This window comes from Felis catus, chromosome A1, assembly GCF_018350175.1.
Source record: "Felis catus isolate Fca126 chromosome A1, F.catus_Fca126_mat1.0, whole genome shotgun sequence".
Classification (NCBI taxonomy): Eukaryota; Metazoa; Chordata; class Mammalia; order Carnivora; family Felidae; genus Felis; species Felis catus.
The window spans coordinates 26,602,482-26,626,798 of NC_058368.1; the positions used below are offsets into that span (position 1 = coordinate 26,602,482).

The 24,317-nt window shown below is 45.0% G+C and overlaps 1 protein-coding gene and 1 long non-coding RNA gene across 3 annotated transcripts; one reads left to right on the forward strand and one right to left on the reverse strand.

Annotated features, from left to right (window-relative positions):
* Positions 1 to 5,084: 5,084 nt before the first annotated feature.
* SMIM2 (small integral membrane protein 2) lies at positions 5,085 to 5,328 on the forward strand. Its single transcript, XM_006944347.4, is given in 2 exon segments — positions 5,085 to 5,288; positions 5,290 to 5,328. Coding segments are annotated over 2 exon segments (243 nt in total).
* A 184-nt stretch (positions 5,329 to 5,512) lies between these two features.
* Positions 5,513 to 24,170, reverse strand: LOC109498125. 2 transcript variants are annotated; one of them, XR_006594948.1, is made up of 3 exons: positions 22,750 to 24,170; positions 10,734 to 10,918; positions 5,513 to 9,420 (listed from the first exon to the last, which is right to left on the reverse strand). It is a non-coding gene; the product is annotated as an uncharacterized LOC109498125 (long non-coding RNA). The 2 variants fall into 2 exon arrangements; XR_006594947.1 differs by lacking the exon at positions 5,513 to 9,420 and adding an exon at positions 9,626 to 9,687 and having other exon boundaries at positions 22,750 to 24,086.
* Positions 24,171 to 24,317: the final 147 nt, after the last annotated feature.

Genomic DNA, 24,317 nt, shown 5'->3' on the forward strand with positions numbered 1-24,317 from the left:
TACTCCATCTACTCAGCTATGAATGAACAATCCAGCTCTTTGCAGTGAACTCCCCAAATAAGCGTGACACCCCAAAGTGTGAGTAAAATAACTACAGCTCTTAGACATCACGACCTGTGTATGCCACTCCTATTTTGCTTCTTACAAAATATTTTACACTCATCCCAGCCTGAGTTAAACTTTCTCCGGTACCTTCTTCTGACTCATAAGAACATCTACCTAATCCACTGTAGACAATCAAGGACTCTCTTTAGCTTCATCAAAGTTGCTTAGCAGCAGAAATTGGTTTATTAAAAACAACTTTCTGTGAGGAAAGCACCCCCGCATTTTCCTGTGGATTCATGTCTTCTTGTTGACCGACTTGCTAACTGAATTACTCAAAAGATTTTCTCTTTATATGTGCTGGGGGTACCTAGGGGACAAAATGGCTAGGAAAGACGTGATATTAGAAAGTGAGTGAGACACCTTGAAGCAACTGGGAGAACCATGTTTCTTCTATCCAGAAACCTCTAATTAGGAAGTCTGAAGACTCAGCATGGCTGTGTGTCCTTTGCCCTACTGTCAGGTTTCATTATGGGCCCCAGCAGAATGTGGGAGAAAGCTCAGAGAGGAAGAAGGGGTATGTGTCAGGCTGGGGATGGGGCCAATCAACCCAGAAAGGATGTAGACTTGAGTTATTATTACCTAGTGACCTGAGGCACCACGGTTGCCAAACTCATTTGGTTGAACTATCCAGGCTAAGAGTTATGCTCACGGGGCCAGGAAAAATAGCAAAGCTACCTATGTAAGGGACGTGAGGTGGGGGAATCATTGGCATATACTGAACGATTATTATATGTTAGCCACTGTTTTAAGGATTTTTCTGTACACAAAAATAAATACTATCCGTTGAATGTTGTCTTTAGAAATGAGAAACTAAGACTTTGAGAGTTAAATTCACGAATACAGTTACCTAGAAGTAGCAGGGATGGGATCTGAATCCTGGAAGCCAGCACCCCTGTGCACTGTACTTGGGCCCTGAGTCTCATGGGGGGAACTGGGCTCTGTGTTGTCAGGTCTTCCCATTTTTCAAGGAAGCCAGTTGTTTTGGATTCATTAATAAGAAATATCTGAATATTTAAATTTAACTTGTTGGCAGTATCTTTTTTTTTTTTTTTTTAATGTTTTTGTTACACTTATTTCAGGTCAGCAACCGAATGCAGGCTGAATGTAATCTAGGATCACTTCCTTCTTGCCAGTCATTGGGTCATTGCTCAACCTGTAACTCTGTGTACATATGGGATAAACCTAGATGAAAGAAGTAGAAATGTAAACAGGAACCCACACTAGTCCCATTGCAGTAAATGCCTGTCAAGGAAGCTTTGAAATATTGGGTCAACAGCGGGAGTTTGACTGACTAGGCTTTACTAGTTTCACCAGAAACCCAGAAGTGGATTTCGGATTTGTAATGGAGCAGAGTCTAGACGTATGTGTTTAGGCCAAAGTGCTGTAGTCCTATGGTTCAAAGAGGTCAGTGGGTTACAAGTGAGCTGAGATACTGACCCTTTCAGCTTTCAGCCGGCTGAGAGTTTCTGTGGTCCTGAAGTCCCTCGTTGGTCACCTGGCCAAAGTAGCACCTCCTTTCAGTGGACTCCATGCTGCAGACATTACAATTTTTAAAAATGTGTACCATGAAGTTAAAACAATTGGGAGGCACTACTGTGGTCTGCTTCTTATGTAATATGAATTGCCCTGATTTACCATCAAGGTTTTTTCTTCTTGATGAATGGGATCTACATTTTTACATGAATCCTTTAATGGAAATTTTGTCTTCTTCTGTTCACCTGGATAGTAGGATATTCTCCTCCTGGTTCTCTCTCTCCCCCCATTCGTGGATGTTTTTTTTAAAAACAAATAATTTCATTCATTCATTCATTCATTCATCCATTCCAGTTTTCTTCCTGGCTTCCAATCTCACATAGCAATGTGGTATTATTTGGTATCAATTCACTCAATAATTTGAGTTTGGAAATGGGACAGGGTATGTGGTCTACTGAGGAAATCAACTTGTTTTGGTCTACCTGAGACATTTTTAGAACTGAAAGTCCCATGCACTCCCTCCTCAGTCTTGGGTTAACCAGGATAATTAGTCACCCTATGCCTAGCAAACATGTAAAGTTGTTGTCACAGACAAAATAAAAGACCCTTCTTCATATGGACAGGTAAGTATGAAGAAAACCAGGGGAGAGTTTCACACAAAATAACCTCAATTTTTAGTAAAAATATTGATGTAAGTTCATCTGCTGGAGAAGAAGGTAAACAGATGGTAGAGAAACTGTCACTCAGTGAGCCCTCCCCCATATCCTAAATAACAAACCTAAGTCATAGTTACCCACTCAAAATTGGGGGAAATGTGGCTATTATGAAGGGAGGGAGGACCTGAATGTGAGCCGTGGCCTCAAAGACCCAGTGAAGGTCAGGCATCACCAGGCTGTAAGAGAAGCCAGGAACAGGGCGAATGAAACTCCATGAGTTTCATGCATGCGTATGACTGCATGACTGCCATTAAGTGTGGAAGTGTCTGTGCCCTGGGCCTTTATCTGCAGAGTGAAGGGGTAGACCAAGCATGCCCCTCAAAGTTTCACATGCATTCTAGAATCCTAGCACTTTTTCAGGGATGGTAAGGGGAGAGAAACAGCTACACACACACACACACACACACACGTTAGAAGTCTTTTGTATGTGAGGCCAAGGGAAGAGGCCAAGGGTCTCTGGAAAAACAAAAAACAAAAAACAAAAAAAGAGAAGAAATATGCCTAGAATGGACCAAGCCCCGACACACTGAAAACCAGGCAGCACCCTGGAACTTTTTGATGAAGGAAGTCTCATTACCCACATCAGAAACAAACTTCTCATTGTATACCTTTACAATTTAGACAATGTCACCACACAGAACGAGAGCTTGCAGACTGAGAAGTATTTGAACAGAACAGTATACCATTTGATCCTCACACAATCCTGGGAGGCAGATGGCAGAGTTTCTATTCTCCCCATTTTACAGATGAGGAAACTGAGTTTCCAAGTAGTTAAGGTCACAAAGCTGACTTTTGGATTCCGTTCTCACAAATCTTTGTAACACCGATAGAGAATGGGGTAAATGGCATGTTATCACTATGCAGCCATTTCACAAGTGGGAGCCCTGGGCAAGAGCGTTAGGAACCCATGGGACACACGGTGCCCTCCCCAGGCTAGAGCCCAGGACTGTGGTTGTGAAGGCCACAGTTGGTCTGCTCTGGAGAGGATCACTCTTAGAGTCACCAAAGAGATGTCACTGTAGATTTGAGGGTACCCTGACCAGTCCACATGCTTACCCTCTCTATATGCTGGGGCTGTGTCCCTGTGGTCACACCCCTAATCAGGTCACTGCTGGAGTCCCTCTTCCTAAATGTCTGAGTGCCACAGCTGTGGTGCTCCGGAAGGCTGTGGGATTGAAATGATCTGAGCCTGTGAGGCGTCCTGCTTTTTTGTTGTGTGCTAATAGCCCAATGCTATTATACCACTTATGCTGCAGTTTAGATTTTTTTTGTCCATTATAGATTATTATTCTGAAAATAGACTGGTAATATATTCTTGTACATCTGAATTTAATTAAGAACCTTCTTCTTAGTGACACAGATGTGGTTTTACTGCTTCTGGCCAGACCAGACATGGGTGTCTGAAGACAGATTTCTGAAATGTGGGCTAATTTCTCTGATCTTTTTAACCTAGGGCCCCTGCTCTGAGATGGTGACTTATGACTCTGGCATGCTGTCTTCAACCACTCTCTGGTCACTAGGGAGTATGTGAAACATCACCAGAAACACTGTTCCCAGGAGTCAAGGCTGTCCCTTCCAACCTCACCAGGATCCTCATGGGATTCGGAAGATAACTTAATATTCAGTGTTCTGGGGACTGTCAGAATCACCCTGGCCTCACCTAATAATTTCATTACTTGAGAGGGTCAGAGATAGGATATAATCTTCTGTACTGTCTCCATTTCTGATGCGTTTGGCCCATTGAGACTCCAAGGGCATTATGGACTCCACTTGGTTTCCCAAAGGACTAACACCCGAAACTCATGTACTGTTTTATTCGGTAGCTTCTCTGTTTAGCCATACCTCACCCATGGAGCTGATACTGCCTAAACGATGAGAGAAGGTGCAGGAGAACTGACAATTCCTACCGAGTGCACATCCCACCCCCTGTGCCCCTCTCCATGTGTGAAGGCCACACTGCCTGCCCCTGGGGAAGTAAAAGACTAAACCCTTTAATCACCTTGCAGGTGCTCGCCCCAGCTGCTGGCTCAAGTCCCAGGGAGCACTGCCTCTTTGGTACATGTCATAGTTGGGAGATTATGCCTCTCTTCGTGTTCTGGGGTTCACACCACTTAGAGCAGAGCTGGAGGGGCAGAGATGATGGGATGGCAGCACCCACCCATTCATGTCCACCTCCATCCAGTCTTCCGTCACAGTTATTGAGGGCCCAGCATGTGCCATGTGCTAAGCTGGATACTGGGCGTTCAGTGGTGAACAGAGAAGTTGTGGTCTCAAGGAGGGGCGTCTGTTTCAACAGAACGGCCCAAACAACTTCATCTGCTTTTGCTTCAGGTGTGTTAGTTACTGCCAAGAGTTTGTAGGTGTTTAGGAGCCTCGTTAAGCTTGGAAAGCTCTGGAAAGCTCTGGCTCTTCTCCGCTCCCTATGGAGCCTGGCCCTTGGTTGGCCTTGAATGCGAAGCTGGGTCTTCAAAGTGCTACTGTCAGCACTCTCCAGATGAGTACTCTGCACGGGGAGGGGCCAGGGTGTGGGGCCCTCTGAAGGCTGTGTCATCCCCGGCTCCAGCCACAGAGGTTACATCACGAAGGGAAGCTGAGCTGTCAGCATGTTGCTAGGCTGTGGTTATTTATTTTTATAAATGAGACTTGTGCTTAATTTAGAAATCTGCTTTTGCTTTTTCTTTCTTTTTTCCGGCATCATCTGGCTGTCTGGCACCACCAGAGAACTGCATTTTTGACCCAACAAGAGCTCGTGGGTGGATGGGGGCAGGAAGGAGGTTGGGGAAAGGACTGATGCCAGCCTGGCTGCCTCATGGGGAGCTAGACACACATGGCCATGCCATTAGCCTCCTGTTCGGCTTCTAGACGGGTTTCATCTGGGAGACCTACATAGTCCTTGCTTGGAACAACACAGTGTAAAGCTGCCCTGGTGCTAACTTGTCTTCTGAATAACCACACACCGAAATACAGCAGAACAGAAGACGGGGCCACAAAGAAAGAGGACCACAGTCAGGTGCCAGAAGCAGGTGACATCTAGATTTTCAGTCCTTTGGATGCAGCTTTTTTTTTTTTTTAATTTTTAAGTTTATTTATTTTGAGAGAGAGAGACAGAGAGAGCAAGCGGGGGAGGGGCAGAGAAAGAGGGGGAGAGAGAGAGAATCCCAAGCAGGCTCCACACCGACAGTGCACAGCCCGACGCAGGGCTCGAACTAACAAACTGTGAGATCATGACCTGAGCTGAAACCAAGAGTTGGACGCTTAGCCAACTAAGCCACCCAGGTGCCCCTGAATGCAGCTATTTTAATAGAGCTGCTTTATTACAGCTATTTTGACATGAAGATATTTAGATTTGGCCTAAATTTTCAGCCAATAAATGTTCTGATTTTCAGAAACAAATGGTGAGTAACATGGACACTTTATACTCCATCTGTGAACTTCCCTCCAGCCCAAATCTTTACCTTATTGCCATTCCCACCTGGGGGAATTAAGGTATATGGATTAGGAACAGTTAAGGGGAAAGGATGGTAGAGATTCACAATGGGAGAAATACTGAGGATCAGGTGATGACCAAGAATGAAGTAAATGTCAGGAATGGGGTACCTGTCAGAGCTGGGGGTAGGTCAGGAGGAGAGGATGGTCAAGAGGCCTCTAAAGTTAATAAAAGCGTCACACTGAGATGGAGCAGAAGTCACAGATGGTATGAGGACTGGGAAATGGGTTATAAACATAAAATACAGTGAATCTGCATTTTGGCTCACCTGTTTTAAGGCTGTATGAGAATACAGTCCACGTAGGATTCAGAATCACTCATTTTTGCTCTTCCACGGGCAGTGTCTGACTCACACATGTCTGCACATTTCACTCGAGGGCTTGATGGAGCCTCAGTTTCCCCACATAAAATGCAGACGATTATGTCTACCCTTCATCCTTCCCCACCTTTTGCTCTCCCTGCAGGGGACATGCTGAGGATGAGCCAGCAGCTTGTAAACCACTTCCAGCCACTTGGAGAAAGGTGCCCACATAAACAGTGGGTATTAGTCTACATGAGTGGCTCTGTGAGTCAAGGATGTTGGAGTTGGGCAAGTGTAGTCGTCTCTGCCTGGTGATTCACCCGAACACCGTGATGCCTCTAAGCAGGAATGTATAGTGTTTGGGATGAATTTGTTCTTGCCACCGCAGAGAACTTCATCTTTACCCAAATGCTAATACCTGAGGAGTTTGCACATAGGCAGGAGGGGATGAGCTGTGACAAGAAGTGAAAGGAAGCTGCCCTTTCTGCCCGCCATCTACAGTTTTAGTACAAAGAACTACAGCAGCAGGTCTGTGCCCAACCATCCATTCCCCTTTGCCAGCCAAGAAATTCTTCCAGATTCTCCTGCCATTTGTCAAACTTGCCAAAGTCCACCAGAGGCAGTTCCAGTAACTGAAGGTGGAGGGAAGGAAGTACTCTCTGCCAGGCTTCACTACCTTCTGTGTTGACCTTCTGCATCGCAAGGTGAGGCCTCACTGATTAGGTCCTGGAGGGTCGTTCAGAAATGGTGCAAGGAGGCAGCAGGGGCTAGGGCCTCAGCTTCTGGACACCCGACCTGAGGTCACCATGGCTGGACAGGGACCCTCTGCTGAGCCCTCAGAATGGAGGTGCAAGGATGCACTGCAGCCTTCCTGCCCCAGCCTTACTACCAAGTGCATGCCGTCACCAACACTATCCTAGGAGCCAATGCGCCACCACTACAGTTAACCTTTGTTCCTGCCACCAACTCATCTTTCTTTGTTATATCTCACCATGTCCCTGACTTCAGATTTCTTATGGATTCCTTTCTCAGGCATCATGTTTTGATTCCCTCCTCACATTTACTTCCAATTGCCAAGAACAACTCTGTTCCGGCAGGAAGATATTATTTGGCTTAAAGGAGAGCGAGCAGTGGCTTCTCTCCACTAGCATTCTTCGAATTTACGTGGGAATGTATTCTGGGAACTGCTCAGCGTCTCCCTCAAGTCTCTCCCTCACCGTCAACATGTTTCCATCACAGAGTTGCTTTGCTTACATTGTTTTTAACTGGGTAACGATAAGAGCTTTTCTTTCGAAGCCTGGGTGTAGGGCTCGGCGCACCTCCCCACACTATTACTCCCCAAGGACCTTGGCTGAGCCCACACTGAATACTACAATTAGTACTGTTACCATTGTTACAGACCCGAGCACTGTCCCCACTGTTTGCTTGTGTGATAAACCTTCAGTCCTCTTCCAGCATGGTTAGTTTTTCCACCCCTCGGGCATCGAGTTCACCCTTAGGGCAGCCCATCCTGAGGGACTGGCAAGCATTCCCCGACTTAGCTGGACAGATTGGGCCCAACTGACATGTGCTTCTCTGTTGACATCACAGGGGCTTTAATAACACATGCTAAGCACGGTGGCTGGTGTTGTCACTGGTCCCGAGCCATGTTTGGGGGAAGTTACATCGCTCCAACCACCACTTTGTATAGTGATTCAGGAATTTGCTGTTTGACACAGAGGTAAAAGAAGAGATAGGAGGGGCTGGGCACCACCCAGGCAGCAAGCAGACCTGCTCATCCCATCCCCAGAGGATGTTCTGAGAAGTCCCCTGAATATGTCCTGGCCTTGGACTTGGTCTGCCTGGACCTATGGCAAACAATGGCCTAGTGTGCTCTAGACCAAAGGACATCCAGCCCTCCCAGAGCAGAATACCGCACTCAGGGATGAGGGAAAGATCCCTTTGAGAGATCAGTTAGTTAGACCGCTGCCTCAGGGCCCAAAACCACTGTAACAGGCCAAGGCTGAGCAATGAGCATCCCTTCCAGTTCAAGGTGCTTCCAGATACATGAGTGGGCTTCTTTGAGTCTGCCTACAACTCTTGGAGGTGAATGGGGCAGGTGTTGTTACTCCGGTTTTGCCAATGGGGAAACTAAGTTCTGTTGGTTGGCCCTAAGACAGTGGCCCAGCTCCTTCCTCCCAGGGGCACCTCAAATGTGGGGGCTGTCAACACAGCCAGGTTCCTGCTGAGAGTGGCAAGGGTGCATTTCCTGGTTGGGTGTTGCTCCTTTTCAGCCACTGGACATGAAGACTGTGCTATGGTAGTCATAAATTATAGAGTTTTTCAGGCTGGAAGAATCTCTTCTCCTACATATCCAGGAGGGCCCCTGCATCAGGATTGCAGGGGTAAGAAATATAGAGAACTGACCTCACTGTCCTTATTTTTTTTTAAGTTTATCCATTTATTTTGAGAGAGAGAGAGAGAGAGAGAGAGAGAGAGAGAGAGAGAGAGAGAGAAAGAGGCAGAGAGAGAGTGCAAGATCCCAAGCAGGCTCTGCACTGTCAGTGCAGAGCTCAGTGTGGGGCTGGATTCCACCAATTGCAGGATCATGGCCTTAGCAGAAACCAGGAGTCAGACACTCAACTAACTGAGCCACCCAGGCTCCCCACCCCTCAATGCCTTTAATAATGATGCCAAGTTGAAGTAAGCCTGGAGTTTCCCTATTCTATCTTGTTTTGCTGGCCACATGGACTTCTGGGCAGGTGCAGGGCCAGCTACTCCTTACTAGCTTTCAGGCCTGGTGAGTAGCACCATAAATGCTCACTTTTCGTTGAGCATGTCTGGATCAACTTGCTCTGTAAATTCCTCTTTACGCAGCAGCAGGAGAATCTCTGGAGCACAGGAAGGCAGAGCCAGAACTCCCTGGAATGGGAGCAGGTTCCTGGATGCCACTTCCCCATCAGTTCTCCTGGGTCTCAGCAGACAGCACATTGGACTTGCAATCAAGCAGACACGTGAAAGCAAACGTGCGCTTCTAACATTTCGTAACCTGCCTCCCACAAAACAGAAGGCGCTCTTCCCCTCGCATTATTCTCTGCCTTGTTCTTGACATTTTTAATGTGCTGAGTCTACAGCCGACTTTGCATTCCCGACACCTCCCACTTGAACTGGCTCCTGGTCCCTCTGGGCCTGAGGATCCTAGTCACGTGCTCCACCCCACAGAACACTCTTGGCTCTCGTTCTGCCAGGCTACACTCCTCACCTTGACATTTAGGGCCTGCTGTTTCTTTTCCTCTTCTGCTCCAATAAATCAGGGTCAGTCAAGATTCACTATTCCCGGGCAGGGTTTGGAGAAACCACTGCTGGGAGAAAGGGGTTTTCTGTGTGTGTTGGGTGAAAGCAAGCATTGCCTTTCTTTATTTAAAAAAAATTTTAAGTTTATTTATTTATTTATTTATTTATTTATTTATTTATTTATTTTGAGAGAGACAGCGCAAGTAGGGGAGGGGCAGAGAGAGAGAGAGAGAGAGAGAGAGAGAGAGAGAGAGAGAATACCAAGCAGGTTCTGCACTGTCAGTGCATAGCCGGCTCCGGGGCTGGAACTCACCAAATTGCAAGATCATGACCTGAGCAGAAACCAAGAGTCAGACACTTAACTGACTGAGCCACCCAGGCGCCCAGCAAGCACTGCCTTTCTGCTCCTGTTGCCTGGCTTTGCAACAATGTGAAGCCCTAAGGAGAAAGCCTAGGCTCCATTTCCAGACCCTTGTCTGCACAGAGCTGAGTGTATCTTTGAAGTTCTTCAGCTTAAACCGGACAATGCCATACTATCCCTTTCCTGGGTCCTTCTTGGTTTATGGCCCAGGCTGAGCAGCTGGTGCAGCTCCTTCACCTCAGGGTGTCGGGCAGGGAATAGAGTCATCCTGAGGGACACAGAAGCTGGACCAGTTTTGTCTCTTCCCTCCCCTCATTTCACATTCTGCAGTTTCAGTGTAATCCAGTTTAGGAATGAAAGTAAATCAAGTGTCAGATGCTAAGCAAAACCTAAGGGTACCTATGAATGGGATAATAGTATCATCTGGAAGAGAGAAAGGGGAAGGGAAAGGAAAGACAGCAAATAGGAGAGGGAAAGAAGGGAAAGGGAGAAAAAGAGTACAAAGTGATAGTAATGTGGCAAAGTGGCTGAGTGCCACCTGCAATGCTTTGAGTGGCACAAATGCCATCTGTTACCCACCCCTGATTCAAAGTGGCATCCGGAGCTGGTGAGCACATATACTCGCTCCAGAGAGGACACATAGCTCAGATTTTAGAACCATGTTGCCTCCCAGTGTCACCGAGTTGGAATAAGCAAAACCCTCCTTACCTGACCATGCATGATCTTGATCAAAGGATTCTAAAATGCTTTGTAAAAAGCATAAATCACTTGTGTAAATATAAGCTGGTAATTTTTTTCTCCTACTCACCCCCAAACCTGAACACACACTATTAGCACAACCCTTTAAGATGCTGGTTTAGGACAGTTTTAAGGGAAGAGACCATGAAAATTGGATTGAGCATATAGCCTGACACACAGTAGGTATTCAATAAGCATCTGACATTGTATTAGTGAACAAATGAATAGAAGAGAAATATAATGAGCAATAAAGATACTTGAATATTTAACATTACTTACGTTTCAAAATACTTCATGGCTTTTGTTCTGGGTCCCACAGATGCAAAGATAAGTGAGCTTTCCATGCACATAGTCAGTAGGTGACCTGTGATTACACACACACACTAGTGCAAGGAAGACAGGGACAAGGCACAGTGATGGAGGTGGTGGACCCTGTCCAGGAGCTGTGTTGGTCTCACCAGGCCCTGGAAGACAGAACAGAAGGACAACAAAGGTATGAAACAACTCATTGTGTCAGAGAGCTGCAATGCCTGGGTATGGCTGGTGCAAATGGAAAGGGTGTGTGTGTGTGTGTGTGTGTGTGTGTGTGTGTGTGTGTGTGTGTCTGGGTGTGTGTAGGAACGTGGGGATATAGGGAAAGTAGGGGCCTTGGTGCGAGAAAACGCAGACAAGATAGAGAGCTCTGGATGGTCACCACAGGGCTCAGAGTGTCCTTTATATGACCAAACACTGGCAACAGTAGGTTTCACCTATTTAAATCTTCCTGGGAAGCTGAAACTTTATGTATAAACTATTGCTTGGTCTTTGCGGAGTGTGTGGGTATCTCTGCGTCTCCTTAGAGCGTCCAAGCTGATGGGAGAGAATGATCTCTGATGCTTATGTGGTTTCTTGTCTGTGTTCCTCTCTGCTGTGAGCAACCTCAGTGCAAAATCTCCCTGGTCTCTGAGCAGAATGAGCACAACAGAGCTTTACTGAACGAATGTATGTGTGTATAGATGCATATATGGATGTATAGATTTAGGTGAGGATGGATAGATGAACAGACAGATGGACAGGTAGATGTCTAGAGTCCTACAAATGTCTTTACGCCCCACCACTCTCTCCTAAGGGGGCAAAACCCATCGTTACCCCTGTATTTGTTTATCATTAGCCTTACAGTCTCCCACAGGCACAGAGCCCAGAAGAAATCAATCTGGAATGAAAGGAGACAAGGCTGGAGCCTCAGAAGAACTTAGAAAGGAGCCTGGTCAGAGCTTATCCGAAGTACAGCCAGCACAGACTCTGAGGCCCAGGAGGAGGAAGAGCTAGAAGCCTCTGCAGACCCTTGGGCTCTCGTGTGCTCTGCAGCTGGCAGAACGGGCCCAGTCCCAGGACATCATGAACATTGCTGCCGCAGAATGCCTTGGGAGCCAAAAGATTTGATAAAGCCCAAATCAGAGCAGATAAAAGGCAGTTATGTTCCCACACCCTGGGCTCCTGCCACCCTGCGGCTCCCCGGGGATGTACTTGTGGCATTTGGATGTTTCTCTCACAAAGGCCTGGAGAGAGAAAAACAGCCACTCAACAACTAATAAATTATCCACCATGTCACTGCTTCTGCTGGTCTCATTCTGACACTTCTGTCCTTCTGAATGTAGACAATAATTATCTTCTAATTGCTTAGATAATCTTGTTCATGGAGCTACAGCAATGACAAAAAGCTCTCGTTTGTTATTGCTTGTTCTGGGTGTTGATTCAAGCTGAATTATGCCTTGGTTACAAACATGATTCTCCTCTGAAGAGCAGAGCACCCACACCCCACTCCTACTAAGCAAGGTCTTTGGAGGCCGGGAGGGGGTGTCACAGCATATTTCTTGCCTCTGTCTTGGCCCAAGGGCTGCACCTGACTTCTGGGAGGTCACTAATCAGCCTTTCCCTGAACAAGGAATCAAAGCGGGGTCCGTGTGTATTTGAGGGCAACTCTCAAATACAGAATAAGTGCAGGAAGGCAGTGAGGGTATCCAAGTCCCCATCCCTCTAATAGTGGATATTCCTGGAATTCTGAACCAGATTTTGATCCTGCCTGCCATTATCTCTTTTTTTCAGAGCACAGAATTGAATGACAGAAAAACATCACAAATCATTGACTTAAGTAGTATTCACTGCTTAATGCTGGATGAAATATAGTCTTTGAGAAGACTGTATCATTTCCTGCAATATGAGTACAAATTACGCATTGAGGCACCATGAATATACAGAATATATGGAAATATGAGGGAGCGGTGCAAGTCAGACACAGCAATGAGCATGGATTTTCAGAGCAACAGTCAAATGGAAAATGCTTGAGAAAAATACCTGAGTGTGAGCTGAAGGTCAGAAGGTCGGGCTTGGAGATCTAAGCTGCTGGACTGATTATTTGGTTCATTTGTCCAACTCTATTTATTGAGGATCTATTAAGTGACAAGGACCAAATGAGGCAAAGAGTTTTCAAAAAGAATAAAACACTGCCCTTGGCTTTGAGAAGCTCACACGCTGGTGAGAACTGAAGTATGAATGTACTGTACAATTAGAGTATAACAGCACACAGAAAGGAGGAATATTAGGAAAGCACCAAGGAAAGACAGATGGACTCAGCCCGAGGAGGTAGAAACCCCATTTGAACTGGGCCTAGAAGGGTTGGTGAGCTTCTGATAACTTTGCTGAGGGCATTTCAGGCCTAGAAGCTGAAAGAATAAGGAGTCATTAAAAGAATGTGAAACCATTGTGACCAAAGAGAATGTGAAGGGAGGCACAGAGGGAATGTGGCTGGAAAGAGGTTGGGGCTAGTTCTGGAAGGTTCTGAGTATCCTGTGATGGATGTGGGCTTTTACTTCAAAGGTGCTAAGTGGGGAGAGGGCATTAAGAGATTCACTCTTGCCAGTGTGGAGGGGAATCCATTGACAGGGGGAAGGCAGGAACCAGAGACAAGTAGGAAAGTGACAGAATTTGTGCGGCAGAAGGAGCTTCCAGAGACCTATGAGGTGGAGGCTATTCGACCTTCATGTTTCTTTCTTTGTCTTTTCAGTGCTTTGGGGGCACTGTTACACAGAGATGTTTTCTTTCTTTTTTTTTTTTTTAATTAAAAAAAATTTTTAATGTTTATTTCTGAGAGAGAGAGAGAGAGAGAGAGAGAGAGAGAGAGAGAGAGAGAGAGAGAAAGACAGAGCACAAGTGGGGGAGGGACAGAGAGAGAGGGAGACACAGAATCCAAAGCAGGCTCCAGACTCTGAGCTGTCAGCATGGAGCCCAACACAGGGCTCGAACTTGTGAACTGCGATATCATGACCTGAGCTGAAGTCGGACGCCCAGCAGATTGAGCCATCCAGGCGCCTCCACAGAGATATTTTCTTATTGATCCTCTGGAACTGCTTATTCTGGAAACCTGCCCCCACATTCTTCTTGGGCCTCGAGATCTAGCCTCTATTTTCACAATTTCAGGGTGCACACTATTTTTCGTCCTTGGCCAGGGATGGGAGACCCCAGGGTGCACACTCAGGTTAATGGAAGTTTCATATCATAGGTTAGACTCAACTTGAAGTCCCTCCCTTATGATCTCCATAGATATGCTTTGTCTTTTGGAGTTGACAACTTCTCACGTGAAGCTGAAGTTATTTGTATAAGGACATGGATCTCTCCTTAGTTTCTCTTTCAAGGGTGTTAATAATTCAGGGATCACGTCTCAGCTGGCCTATGAACACTGATTTATTGGACGTCTGCTGTTTACCCAATATTAAATATTGGGTCACATCAACATTACGTGTTGTGTTCAATAGCCAAAGGAAGGTTCAGACCATGAGGAAGGCTCAGGTCAGGTGTTCATAGCAATAGGCAGTCCCTACCTGGTGCTGACCTCATCCACCTTGAGCTGATGGTGAACATCTGTCCCTCTGCAAAGTCATGCTCACTTGCTTGGAGGACCGCTGATCACTCAGTATCCTCAGACTCCATACACACAAACACCTGCCTGGGATAACTGTCATGTCGTTTCCAAACAATTTCTGTGAAAGGGGATAAATAGAAGTGCTCTCCAGGAGGCCTCGAAGAAAGCTCTGCTCTGGACCTCGACCTTTCCCTAATTTCTCCACCAAGGGTGTTAATAATACAGGGTTAATAATCAGTCCACCTATGATCACGGATTTATTGGACACCTGCTGTTTACATATCACACTACTATTCCAGGTTGTGTTCAAGAAAGAGCCTAGACTGAGTCTCGGCAAAAGCTCCTTGTAATTCCTCCCACTGCCAGCAATGCTTGTCCCTATCTTAGAACAGCCCATGTGCTGCTGTGAAAAATAATCTTTCTTTAAGTGCTTGCAAAGCCTGATGCATATCAGTAACCTGCTCCCTGTCAATGGCCAGAGAAACAAGAGAAGGGCTAGTCTCTCAAATGCTTTTCAGATATAAATCTCCAACTGAGGAGAGCTTCTCCCTGGAGATGGTACACTGATTTGCCTAAAAACAAACAAACCTACATTTACCTGAGCCAGTTTTCTGTTTCCCAAAGGTAACATACTCTGGAGAATAAAATAAAATGAAACTACACTGATGCAGCATGTCCTGTGTATGTGAGTGTCTATTAAGCACCGTATAGATACCGTAGGGTCACACACACACAAAAACAAGACTTGGCCTCTGACCTCATAGGGCTTACATTTTACTTGAGGACACACAGAGCTGGATGAAACCTTTATAGGTCCTAACATGAAAAGATACAGTCCCTCCCACCCATATACAGATCAAAAATTTAAAGATCCCAGCAAAGTGTAAAACACAGAACTGCATGCATGATTTTCTGATTGCAAAATTCTGGACAAGTTAGTTGAATAGAAGCTGAACTTTTCTCATGTTTTTGTGCCCCTGTGTTATTGATTAAAGCACGTGCTTTGTCTGCCTCCTAGTAACCCAGATGGGGGCCTTAAATATCCATACCACAAGATACGAGACTGATCCATATCAGACAATATTATAAGAAAAAAAGGACACGGTGGATCCCTGTGTCACTCAGAGTTCTCAAGAGAAACAGAACTAGTAGATTATATATATATATATATATATATATATATATATATATATATGGTATATATAGTATATTTATAGTACACATATATGTATATTATATATATATATACACACACACACACACATGCATATGTACAGAAAGACAGAGAGATTTTGTATATATATATGTATATATACACATACATTTATATATATGTATGTATATGTATACATACATATGTATATATGGAGAGAGACAGAGACAAAGAGAAAAATGATTTATTGCAAGCAATTGGCTTAAGGGATTCTAAGGGTAACTGGCAAGTCTGAAATCCATAAGGCAGGTCAGCAGCAAACTGGAAACTCTCAGGTAGGGGCTGATGCTGCAGTCCACAGATGGAATTTTTTTTTTTCCTCAGGGAAACCTTAGTTTTGCTCTAAAGGCCTTTCAACTGATTACATAAAGCCCAGATTATCAAAGATAATCATTACTTAAAATCAATTTAGGTAGATGTTAATCACATCTACAAAATACTTCCACAGCAACCCCTAGTTCAGTACCTGACTACAGCCTGGCCAAGTAGACACATGACTCTGACCACAACAGTCCCCCCACAAAGGATTTGGACATGAGCAGAGTGGATGATCAGAAGGTATCCTAGGCTGTGAGAGCTGGAAGGGGATTTGGAGACCACCAAGTTCAATCCTTCCACACACAGGGAAAGGGCCTGTGGTGCTCGGTTTGTACAAAATCTTGAAAACTGATTTTCCCAACCCAGAAGTATGTTTTATGTGAGGAATTCAAAGGGATTGCTACAGAGGCCTGGGGTCTAGATTCTTTGTTGATCAAGGCCTGATGGAGCATAAGGTACACAACAGGTGTCCAAACAATATTTTTAAATGGGTCACAATGGGTATTAGAACTGAGCCTGAGGCTTAGTTCCGCCCTTTGAGGATAGGATCCAAGACTATCAGTTCACTGATAACTCTTTAGGGCCTAGCCCGGTTGTGGTATGTAATAGGTGCTCGAAAGCACTGGTGGAATTCATGAATTGAATGAATGCATGGAATTTAGGCTAGGTGAATATGCAATATCCTGATTCTATCCATAGGAATGTAGATGCAAAAAGGAAATCTTTTAAGCATGAAATATGGTATTTTCTAGGTTTCCTCATCCGTCCAATGGAAATGGTAGTATATCACCTATTTAATAGCTGTATTCTAAGGACTATATGGGTAGATAGATAGACCGATATAGATGTAGCATTTAGCACAACACTTGACATATAATAGGTGCTCAATAAATGGTAGTGGTTATTATAATCCACATCATTTCACACTACCCAATTCTAGTAGCTGCTGTTGGTGCCATACCTAGACTACTTTTACTAGCCACTGTACCCATCCCCCAGCTCTGGGAATTGAGTACTAACAGCTCACAGCTGCCCCCTTCCCCAGAGAATTGCTCTCCATTAAAACAAAGGTTGTATTCACCAGGCAGTTATGGTTCCCTCCTCCCAACAATTCACAGCCAGAGACTGGCGTATAGGAGAAATAAAGAGTTATCTTCCTTGTCTTAAGATGGTACCAATCCTAAAGCTCATGGTAATCAAATTGCAGCTGGGGTCACATCCTGGCATTTCCTCTGCCCTTTTCTGCTCACTCCCTTTCTTCTGAGAGCATGTCCTCAATAAATCACTTAGACAAGACTCCTTGTCTCAAGCTCTGCTTCTAGGGTATCCAACTTAAGACACAAATAGTTACTTGGAGAGAGCTCTTCTTCCTGGCCTAAGCAATAATGAGCCATTTTGCTCATTGTGATTCTGCTATTCAGATCCTTGGGTAAGTCACTTGATATTCCTAGCCAGAAGAGTCAAATGGCTTTGCCTCTGCAGCTGGTACCTGGCTCATCCACGTCAGACCTCCCCAACCAGAGAGGCCAAGATCTCTTTATCTTACATTTTGCCTAATTCTTTCTGGCCAAGTCTATCCAATTAGCCTGGCTTGCTCTTTAAACCAAATAATGATACTTTTGACCACCAAACTTGAATTTCAGGGAAAACATTCATTCATCTCCAGTCAGCCAGCCAGCCAGCCAGCAGTTATGGAGGATTGTTCAAGTAGCCAGGTACTGTGCTAGATGCTGGATGTGGCTACAAGCATAGACAGGATATAGTACTTGCCCTCCAGGAACTCATTCTGGAGGGAGAAATGGACAAATATGAGATTGTAAATGAAGTTTATGATCCATGCTCTAATATGATGCTAGGAGAACACAGAAAAGCTACTAAATCAGGCTGGAGGTTCAAAACGGCTTGGTTTTTTTTATTGTGTTAACCTAACAAATACATAGAATAGATATCCCCTAAGAACACTGCACACCAGAATGGTTACTTCAAAGAATAAGGTGTTACAATGTAGAAAGATGTGTAGTTTTAAGCACAAAGAATGGTTGCCTAGTGATGGGAAGAATAACAAGATATAAATGCAAAGGACGCTGCCTGCTGTGTTATTACTGCTGTAGCTTTGCTCCCACTCAAATGCTCACTTCCTGGAGGCCCAAAGAAAGGGAAGCTGAATTATGGTTTCTGCCTGGGGACTGGCTAGATCAGTGGTAATCAAAGCCAACTTCTCCCACTGGCTTTCCACCAACGTTGTGGCTGATGGCCCACAGACATAGGATGCAGGGGTCTCACTGCACGACTGCCCATTGTCGCGTATTCCTCCCATGCCATTCATCAATCTACTCCTGCAAGACATGTGGAGGTTATAGCATAACTATGAAGTTAGGGATGGTAATTGTTCTATGTTGATATTAGTGTGGCTGGTGCTAATGCAAAAATAATTACTACTCTGTGTCTTTATGGCCATTTTCATTTGCCCTCTGGTGGTTATGTAGTTATTTGGCTATCGATGGTAATGACATAATGCATGGCAACTAATATTGCCTCAGCTATACAACTGGGGGGAGTCAAAAAGGAGGAGGTGTTTGGGAGAGGCTGGGACTTGATAAATAATTTATTTTTCTTGAGACTTTTTTTTTTTTTTTGTCTTTGCAAAGACTTTTCTTTGGCTGTAAGAATATGAAGTCCTAAGAATACCAGTGATCTGGTGATCAAAAACCTCAAGGTCTTAATGCACATGTCAGCTCTTTTGGTGATCATGTGCTGAAGTCTGAAAAATAAGTAAGGAGAGGTCATGGTCTCTCTGAATGCCTCTTATCACTCAGTTGCCTGAGTTGTAAGCCTTGCAGTTTGTCTAGATTCTTCTCTCTTTCATATTCTCCTCTATAGTCTCCTCATTGGCAACAGAATAAAAGAAAAACTTCTTTCTGAGATGCTTCAAGATCTAATTTCTGCCCAGTCTTCTAACTTCACCTCCTTTCCCATTCCCTTGTCATTCCCAATGACTCACTGTTCTTCCCCAGCTTCATCATGCCCTTTCCTCATATGCTGCTTTTACTCTCTGGAGTGGCCTCATCCTTCAGATCTCAGATACCTCATCTGAGAGCCATCCCTGACTCTCTCAGGCAAACAAGATCGTATCACTCCTGCGCACTGGGTATTTTACCTAAAGCACAGAAACAACCACACTGTATTCTAATGGTGTGTTGGTTCACCTGTTTCCCCATAAGGCCACAAACTTCTAGAGGTTCATGAGGTTCTTCTCTCTTAATTTCCAGCGCCCAGCAAAGTGTCAGGCACATAGCAATTATTTAATATGTGCTGGAATAAATGAACAAAATGGGTTTCCTTCTCATGTGCTAGGTTCTTCTGGATTAAAATGACAGATAAATCAATTTTACTTTACAAGGATCATACGAGATGTTTTCATCAGCGTACAGTTGCAGTCACATAATCACTTCTTTTAGAAGGCCAGTTTCCCTTTCTTCATGGTCCTCACATATGCTGTTCCCTCTGCTTAGAACACTCTTACTTCCTCTCCATTTAATTCCAGTTTAAATGTATTCCTTAAAGAACCTCTGATTGAGCACCTTTCTAATTGCTATCAGACTAGGCTATGCCCTCTGTTATAAATTCCCATGGCATCTGTGTGTTGTTTTCCATTTTATTAACGTAAATTATAATTAGAAAATGTTTGTTTAATTATTTAATAACTGTCTTATCTACAAAATATTAAACTCCTTGAATGCAGGGGCTATATTTGTCCTATTCACCACTATGTTCCCGGGCCTGGCATATTGCCTTGCCTATAGAGAGTATACAATAAATATTCCAAATAAGGAACTGAAAAAGCCCCTAAGGCAAGACATACTTCTGATATCTACTTAGATGCACACATTAAAAGGTTACATAACTACATCTGTTTTCAGAGATAAGCTGAAGTGCATGTTTTCTTACAGAAGATTTCAAGGAACACATGGAAACTTCATCAATATGGACTAAAGGGAATAGGGGAGAAGAAAATTTCCTTTAAATATGTAGTAAATTTCAACTTCAGGCTTATTCTTCCATATCAGTTTAATTCAACATCTACTGAGCACCTACTATGTGCTAGGCACTGTCCTAGACTCAACACAGGGTCTACGAACATGAATACAACAAGGCACCTGACTTAAAGCCCTTTAAGAAATGTCTTTCTGTAGATTTAATAAATTCATGCTCACTCTAAGCACAAATTGTTTCTTTAAATCATGTGGTCGTCTCTGCCCTTTTCTGTGTAGAATGCTCTTCCCTGCCTGGACCATTTGGTTAATTATAATTCTTCTCTCCTACATCAAAACCTTTTAATAAGAGCACACCCTCGTTCCCTCCTTCATCCCCTCCTCTCTTTCCCCAGAATCCTACCCTCATGGCTCCTTCTCTGTGCTGTTCTCCTGTTCTCCCAGGCCTCCTTCCCATAACACTGTCCACAGTGTCATACTTACTCCTTTACTCCTATTCGGTGTGGTCTTCAGGACAGGGACCATCATTTTATTCTATCTCAGCACAGTGACTGAGACACAGGAGATGCTCAATGATTTTTGTTACTGTTACAGTGAATGAGTAAATGAATACAACTAGTGTTTTTAATTAGATATCCTGCAAGACTATTTTTAGTGGATTGTTTACAATTAGGAATACTCACTCTACAGAGATCTAGATCTCCGAAGTTCCTCAGTCTTTTTCCTTCAGTCAGGTAAGCTAAGCATCCCCTAATATATTTGAGATTCTAGAAGATTTAGCCACATAAAGTTACCATTGTTGTGCATCAAAAAATGATTGAGGAAGTGCCTAGGTGGCTCAGTCGATTAAGAATCAGACTTCAGCTCAGGTCACGATCTCGTGGTTCGTGAATTCGAGCCCTGCGTTGGGCTCTGTGCTGATAGCTGCTTCGGATTCTGTCTCCCTCTTTCTCTGCCCCTCCCCCGCTCATCCTCTGTCTCTGTCTCTGTCTCTGTCTCTCTCTCAAAAATAAACATTAAAAAAAAAAAACAACTGAGTATCAGCACTTCACATGTGTCAACTTAATACTTAGAAAATCCACTTGCTAATGATGGTGTCAAGGTGAACATCAAAGTGTCTATATTTAAATGTTTCGGATTCCAAATGAAAGAACTGTTTTCCTTATCTCGGCCTGGGTCTCCCTGGCTTATGCCTTCCAAGCTATTCAGAAGGGTCTGCTAGGGGCGCCTGGGTGGCGCAGTCGGTTAAGCGTCCGACTTCAGCCAGGTCACGATCTCGCGGTCCGTGAGTTCGAGCCCCGCGTCCGGCTCTGGGCTGATGGCTCAGAGCCTGGAGCCTGTTTCCGATTCTGTGTCTCCCTCTCTCTCTGCCCCTCCCCCGTTCATGCTCTGTCTCTCTCTGTCCCAAAAATAAATAAACGTTGAAAAAAAAAAAAAAAAGAATATTTAAAAAAAAAAAAAAAAGAAGGGTCTGCTAAGCCCACTGCTTCTTGTAAGAAGAAGACTGTAGTCTCCCTTTCTAAGATCGTAAATGCACAGAATACTGTGTAGAAATCATGTTTTTAGGATCACTCATGAAAGGTTAGCATTTTATAGCCAATTACTAAAAGCCCAGCACAAAGTAAATGCACCCAAAATCAAGCAGATGTACAACAAAAGCCCAAGAAAAAGGACATGGACATTCTTGGAATGAATACTAAGCAACACAGTAGACACGACTTATATCACGAAGAAAATCACCAGTTGGTGGGGATGGAGGAGCTTGGGGGATGGTGGTTTGGTGAAGCCCCTTCATTTCTGGAATAGAAGCCACACTGCTTGGCTATCTGTCCCTGGGCCTTTAGCTCCACTGCCTTGCTCCTGTCTCATGTGTCCAGCAGCCACAGGCCAGAGCTGTCCTCTGACCTGTCTAATCCACAGTCTCGTAAGACTTTATTGCTCATGCCACCCTTTACTCCACTTTCCAAGCAGATGGTGTCATTAGCTCACAGCCTCTTGCCTCATCGGTCTCTGCTGTAATTACACTGCTAAAATCTCATAACCAATATTTCTCTACCAGGATTGCCCTAGATTTCCCTTTTTAATAGCGACTGAATTTTCTCTGGTCACTTAGAATGTCATCTCAGGATGTTGACAGAGCGCTTGAGACCCAACCCCCAGCACCACCCCGACCTGTCTGATGTTGTCTATGTACCTCTCTGCTCTTTCCCAGCCCCAGATACGGGTGATTTTTGCCCCTAACAAAGATATGGATGGAGAAGGGGAAGGGAACACAGGGCCCTCTAAGTATCTTCCTTTTGCTACCAGTCAGGTTCAAGCGTCATCTAACATCTACTATTGGCCAAAACGTAGCCTCCACTCGGCTCCCTCTTCACGCTCCAAATTTCCCAGGTTTACCAGGAAAGGTGGAGGAAGAGAAGACAGAAGAGCAGGGTGAAGCCCCAGACCTTGGGGATTCTTATTGGGCAAGAGTCAAAGGAGTGTTCTGGACAAACAGAAGCTGTGTATGGAAGCGTATTGTGTAGTTCAAGGCCACCACAGCTATAGAGGCCAATGTCACTTTAGCAGGAACTCTGACCTGGCTCCCAGGGCGAACTGTTCGTAGTTTTCCCGTGTAGTTGTAGTTTTCCCCTGTAGGTATTATCCCTTCTGGACTTCCTGATCCAAGATTTGTCCTCTAGACAAATCCCTGCTCCTATCTCACAGGATTTAACCTTCAGTTTGAGTCTTTGGTCTCCTCCTAGCTACCAGGTCCCCCCTCCCTCTCAATCTTTCTTTTTCCTTGTTCTGTGATACCTGCTGAATGAGGCCCACAGGGTTTGCAGTCAACACAGTACACCTTATGATCGTGAGGTAATTGGATAATATTATCACCTTCTCAGAAAGTCTTCAAAATTATCATGAGGATGTGAGGCATTCCTCCCCTGGCAGGTATCTGTGTGGTCAGATAAGATGACTGTTGCATTCCATTCCAATCATGTCATTCGGCCATTCTCCCATAGTGGGCACTTCCATGGAGACACTGAGGGATGTGACAGTCTGGAACATTCAGCTAAAATGGAATTCCAAACATAGCGCCTGCATGTGAGTTTCTCATAATCAGCCCATATATAGTCCGTCCACAGTCAAGGACTTAGTTAGGTGCCTCTCTGTTTCGTTTTTTCTTCCTCCTGCCCTTTAGGAGTTTTAAAAAAGTCAGCGGCATCTTGTAGATGGTGACAAAAGTATGTATTATCAAAGACAGATCTTATCACAACCCCATTTTGTCACAGCGTGAAACACAAATATCAGTATGCGTGGCTTTATGAGCTAGATTGGTTGGGTATAAATCTCAGCTCTGACGACTTTCAGCTTTTTAAGCATGAATGTGTTATTTAACCTCTCTCTGAGCCTCAGTGTCCCCTCTCTAAAGTGAGCGTTTTAATAGGAGGCAACTCACAGGGCATTGTGAAGAGTCAACAAACAAAGTTGAGAACGGTGCCTGACAAAAGTTGACAAAAAATAAAGTATAATCTAATTAATAATAGTAGTAAAAACAATGTTTAGTATTTGCCTCAGAGTAGTGTGTTTTGCTGCGGGGTCTCTCCTATGTGGCAACTCACCGAATCCCTTGACTATACCCCCGAACCCTCCGAGTTCTCCGGACCTCTGAAACTGGTTTAGCACAAAAAGTCCCAGACTGGAAGTCAGAAGATCTGGGAATATTTGAGGCTTACACACATACTATTCATGAACAACCTACCACAGGCCAGTCCTCGCACTAGATTCTTCTCCTGTTCTTTTCTGTGTTCTTCACACCAGTTTCACAAGGTGGCTATCATTGTCCCCGTTTCGCAGATGACGAAATAAGTTTTGAACGGTTAACGACTGGGCCAACGTTAGGAAGGAGAAAACACGGGGCTGTCTGGAACCATTGCTAAAATCCCAGCACGTGCTTCTATGGAGAGTCACTCAACCTCTGTGACCTTTACTTCTCCCACCTGTAAAGCTGAATTCTCCCTGCCGTGTTCATCTCACAGGGTGAGAATCCAAAGAGAAAGCGGCTACGCCAGTCGGCAGCAGGCCTTGAAACGTTTACAGGGTCGGAGACACTACCGCCAGGGAAGCGCCTGGAAAGGCGAGCTGGGAGGCGCCAACGCGGGGAGGAGACTCGGGATCCCGCCTCCCCGCGACCCCAGGGGCGGGCGCTCTGCTGAGTGGCAGGAGAGTAAGCCAATAGGGCTGCGGAGGCGGCCGGGGGCGGGGCTTCCCCAGGGCGTGCTCGGACTCGCAAGAGGGCTAGCGGGCCAGAAGCTGGCCGCAAGTTTCAGCCCTGCCCGGGGTTTGCTGAGCGCGCATCTGTGGGGCCTTATCACCTTCCTCACCGCCTGCGCTGAGAGGCCTGGCCTCGTGTGAGGAGACTAAAAGAATCTCGTTGGTGAGGACAGCAGGCAAAGTCACCA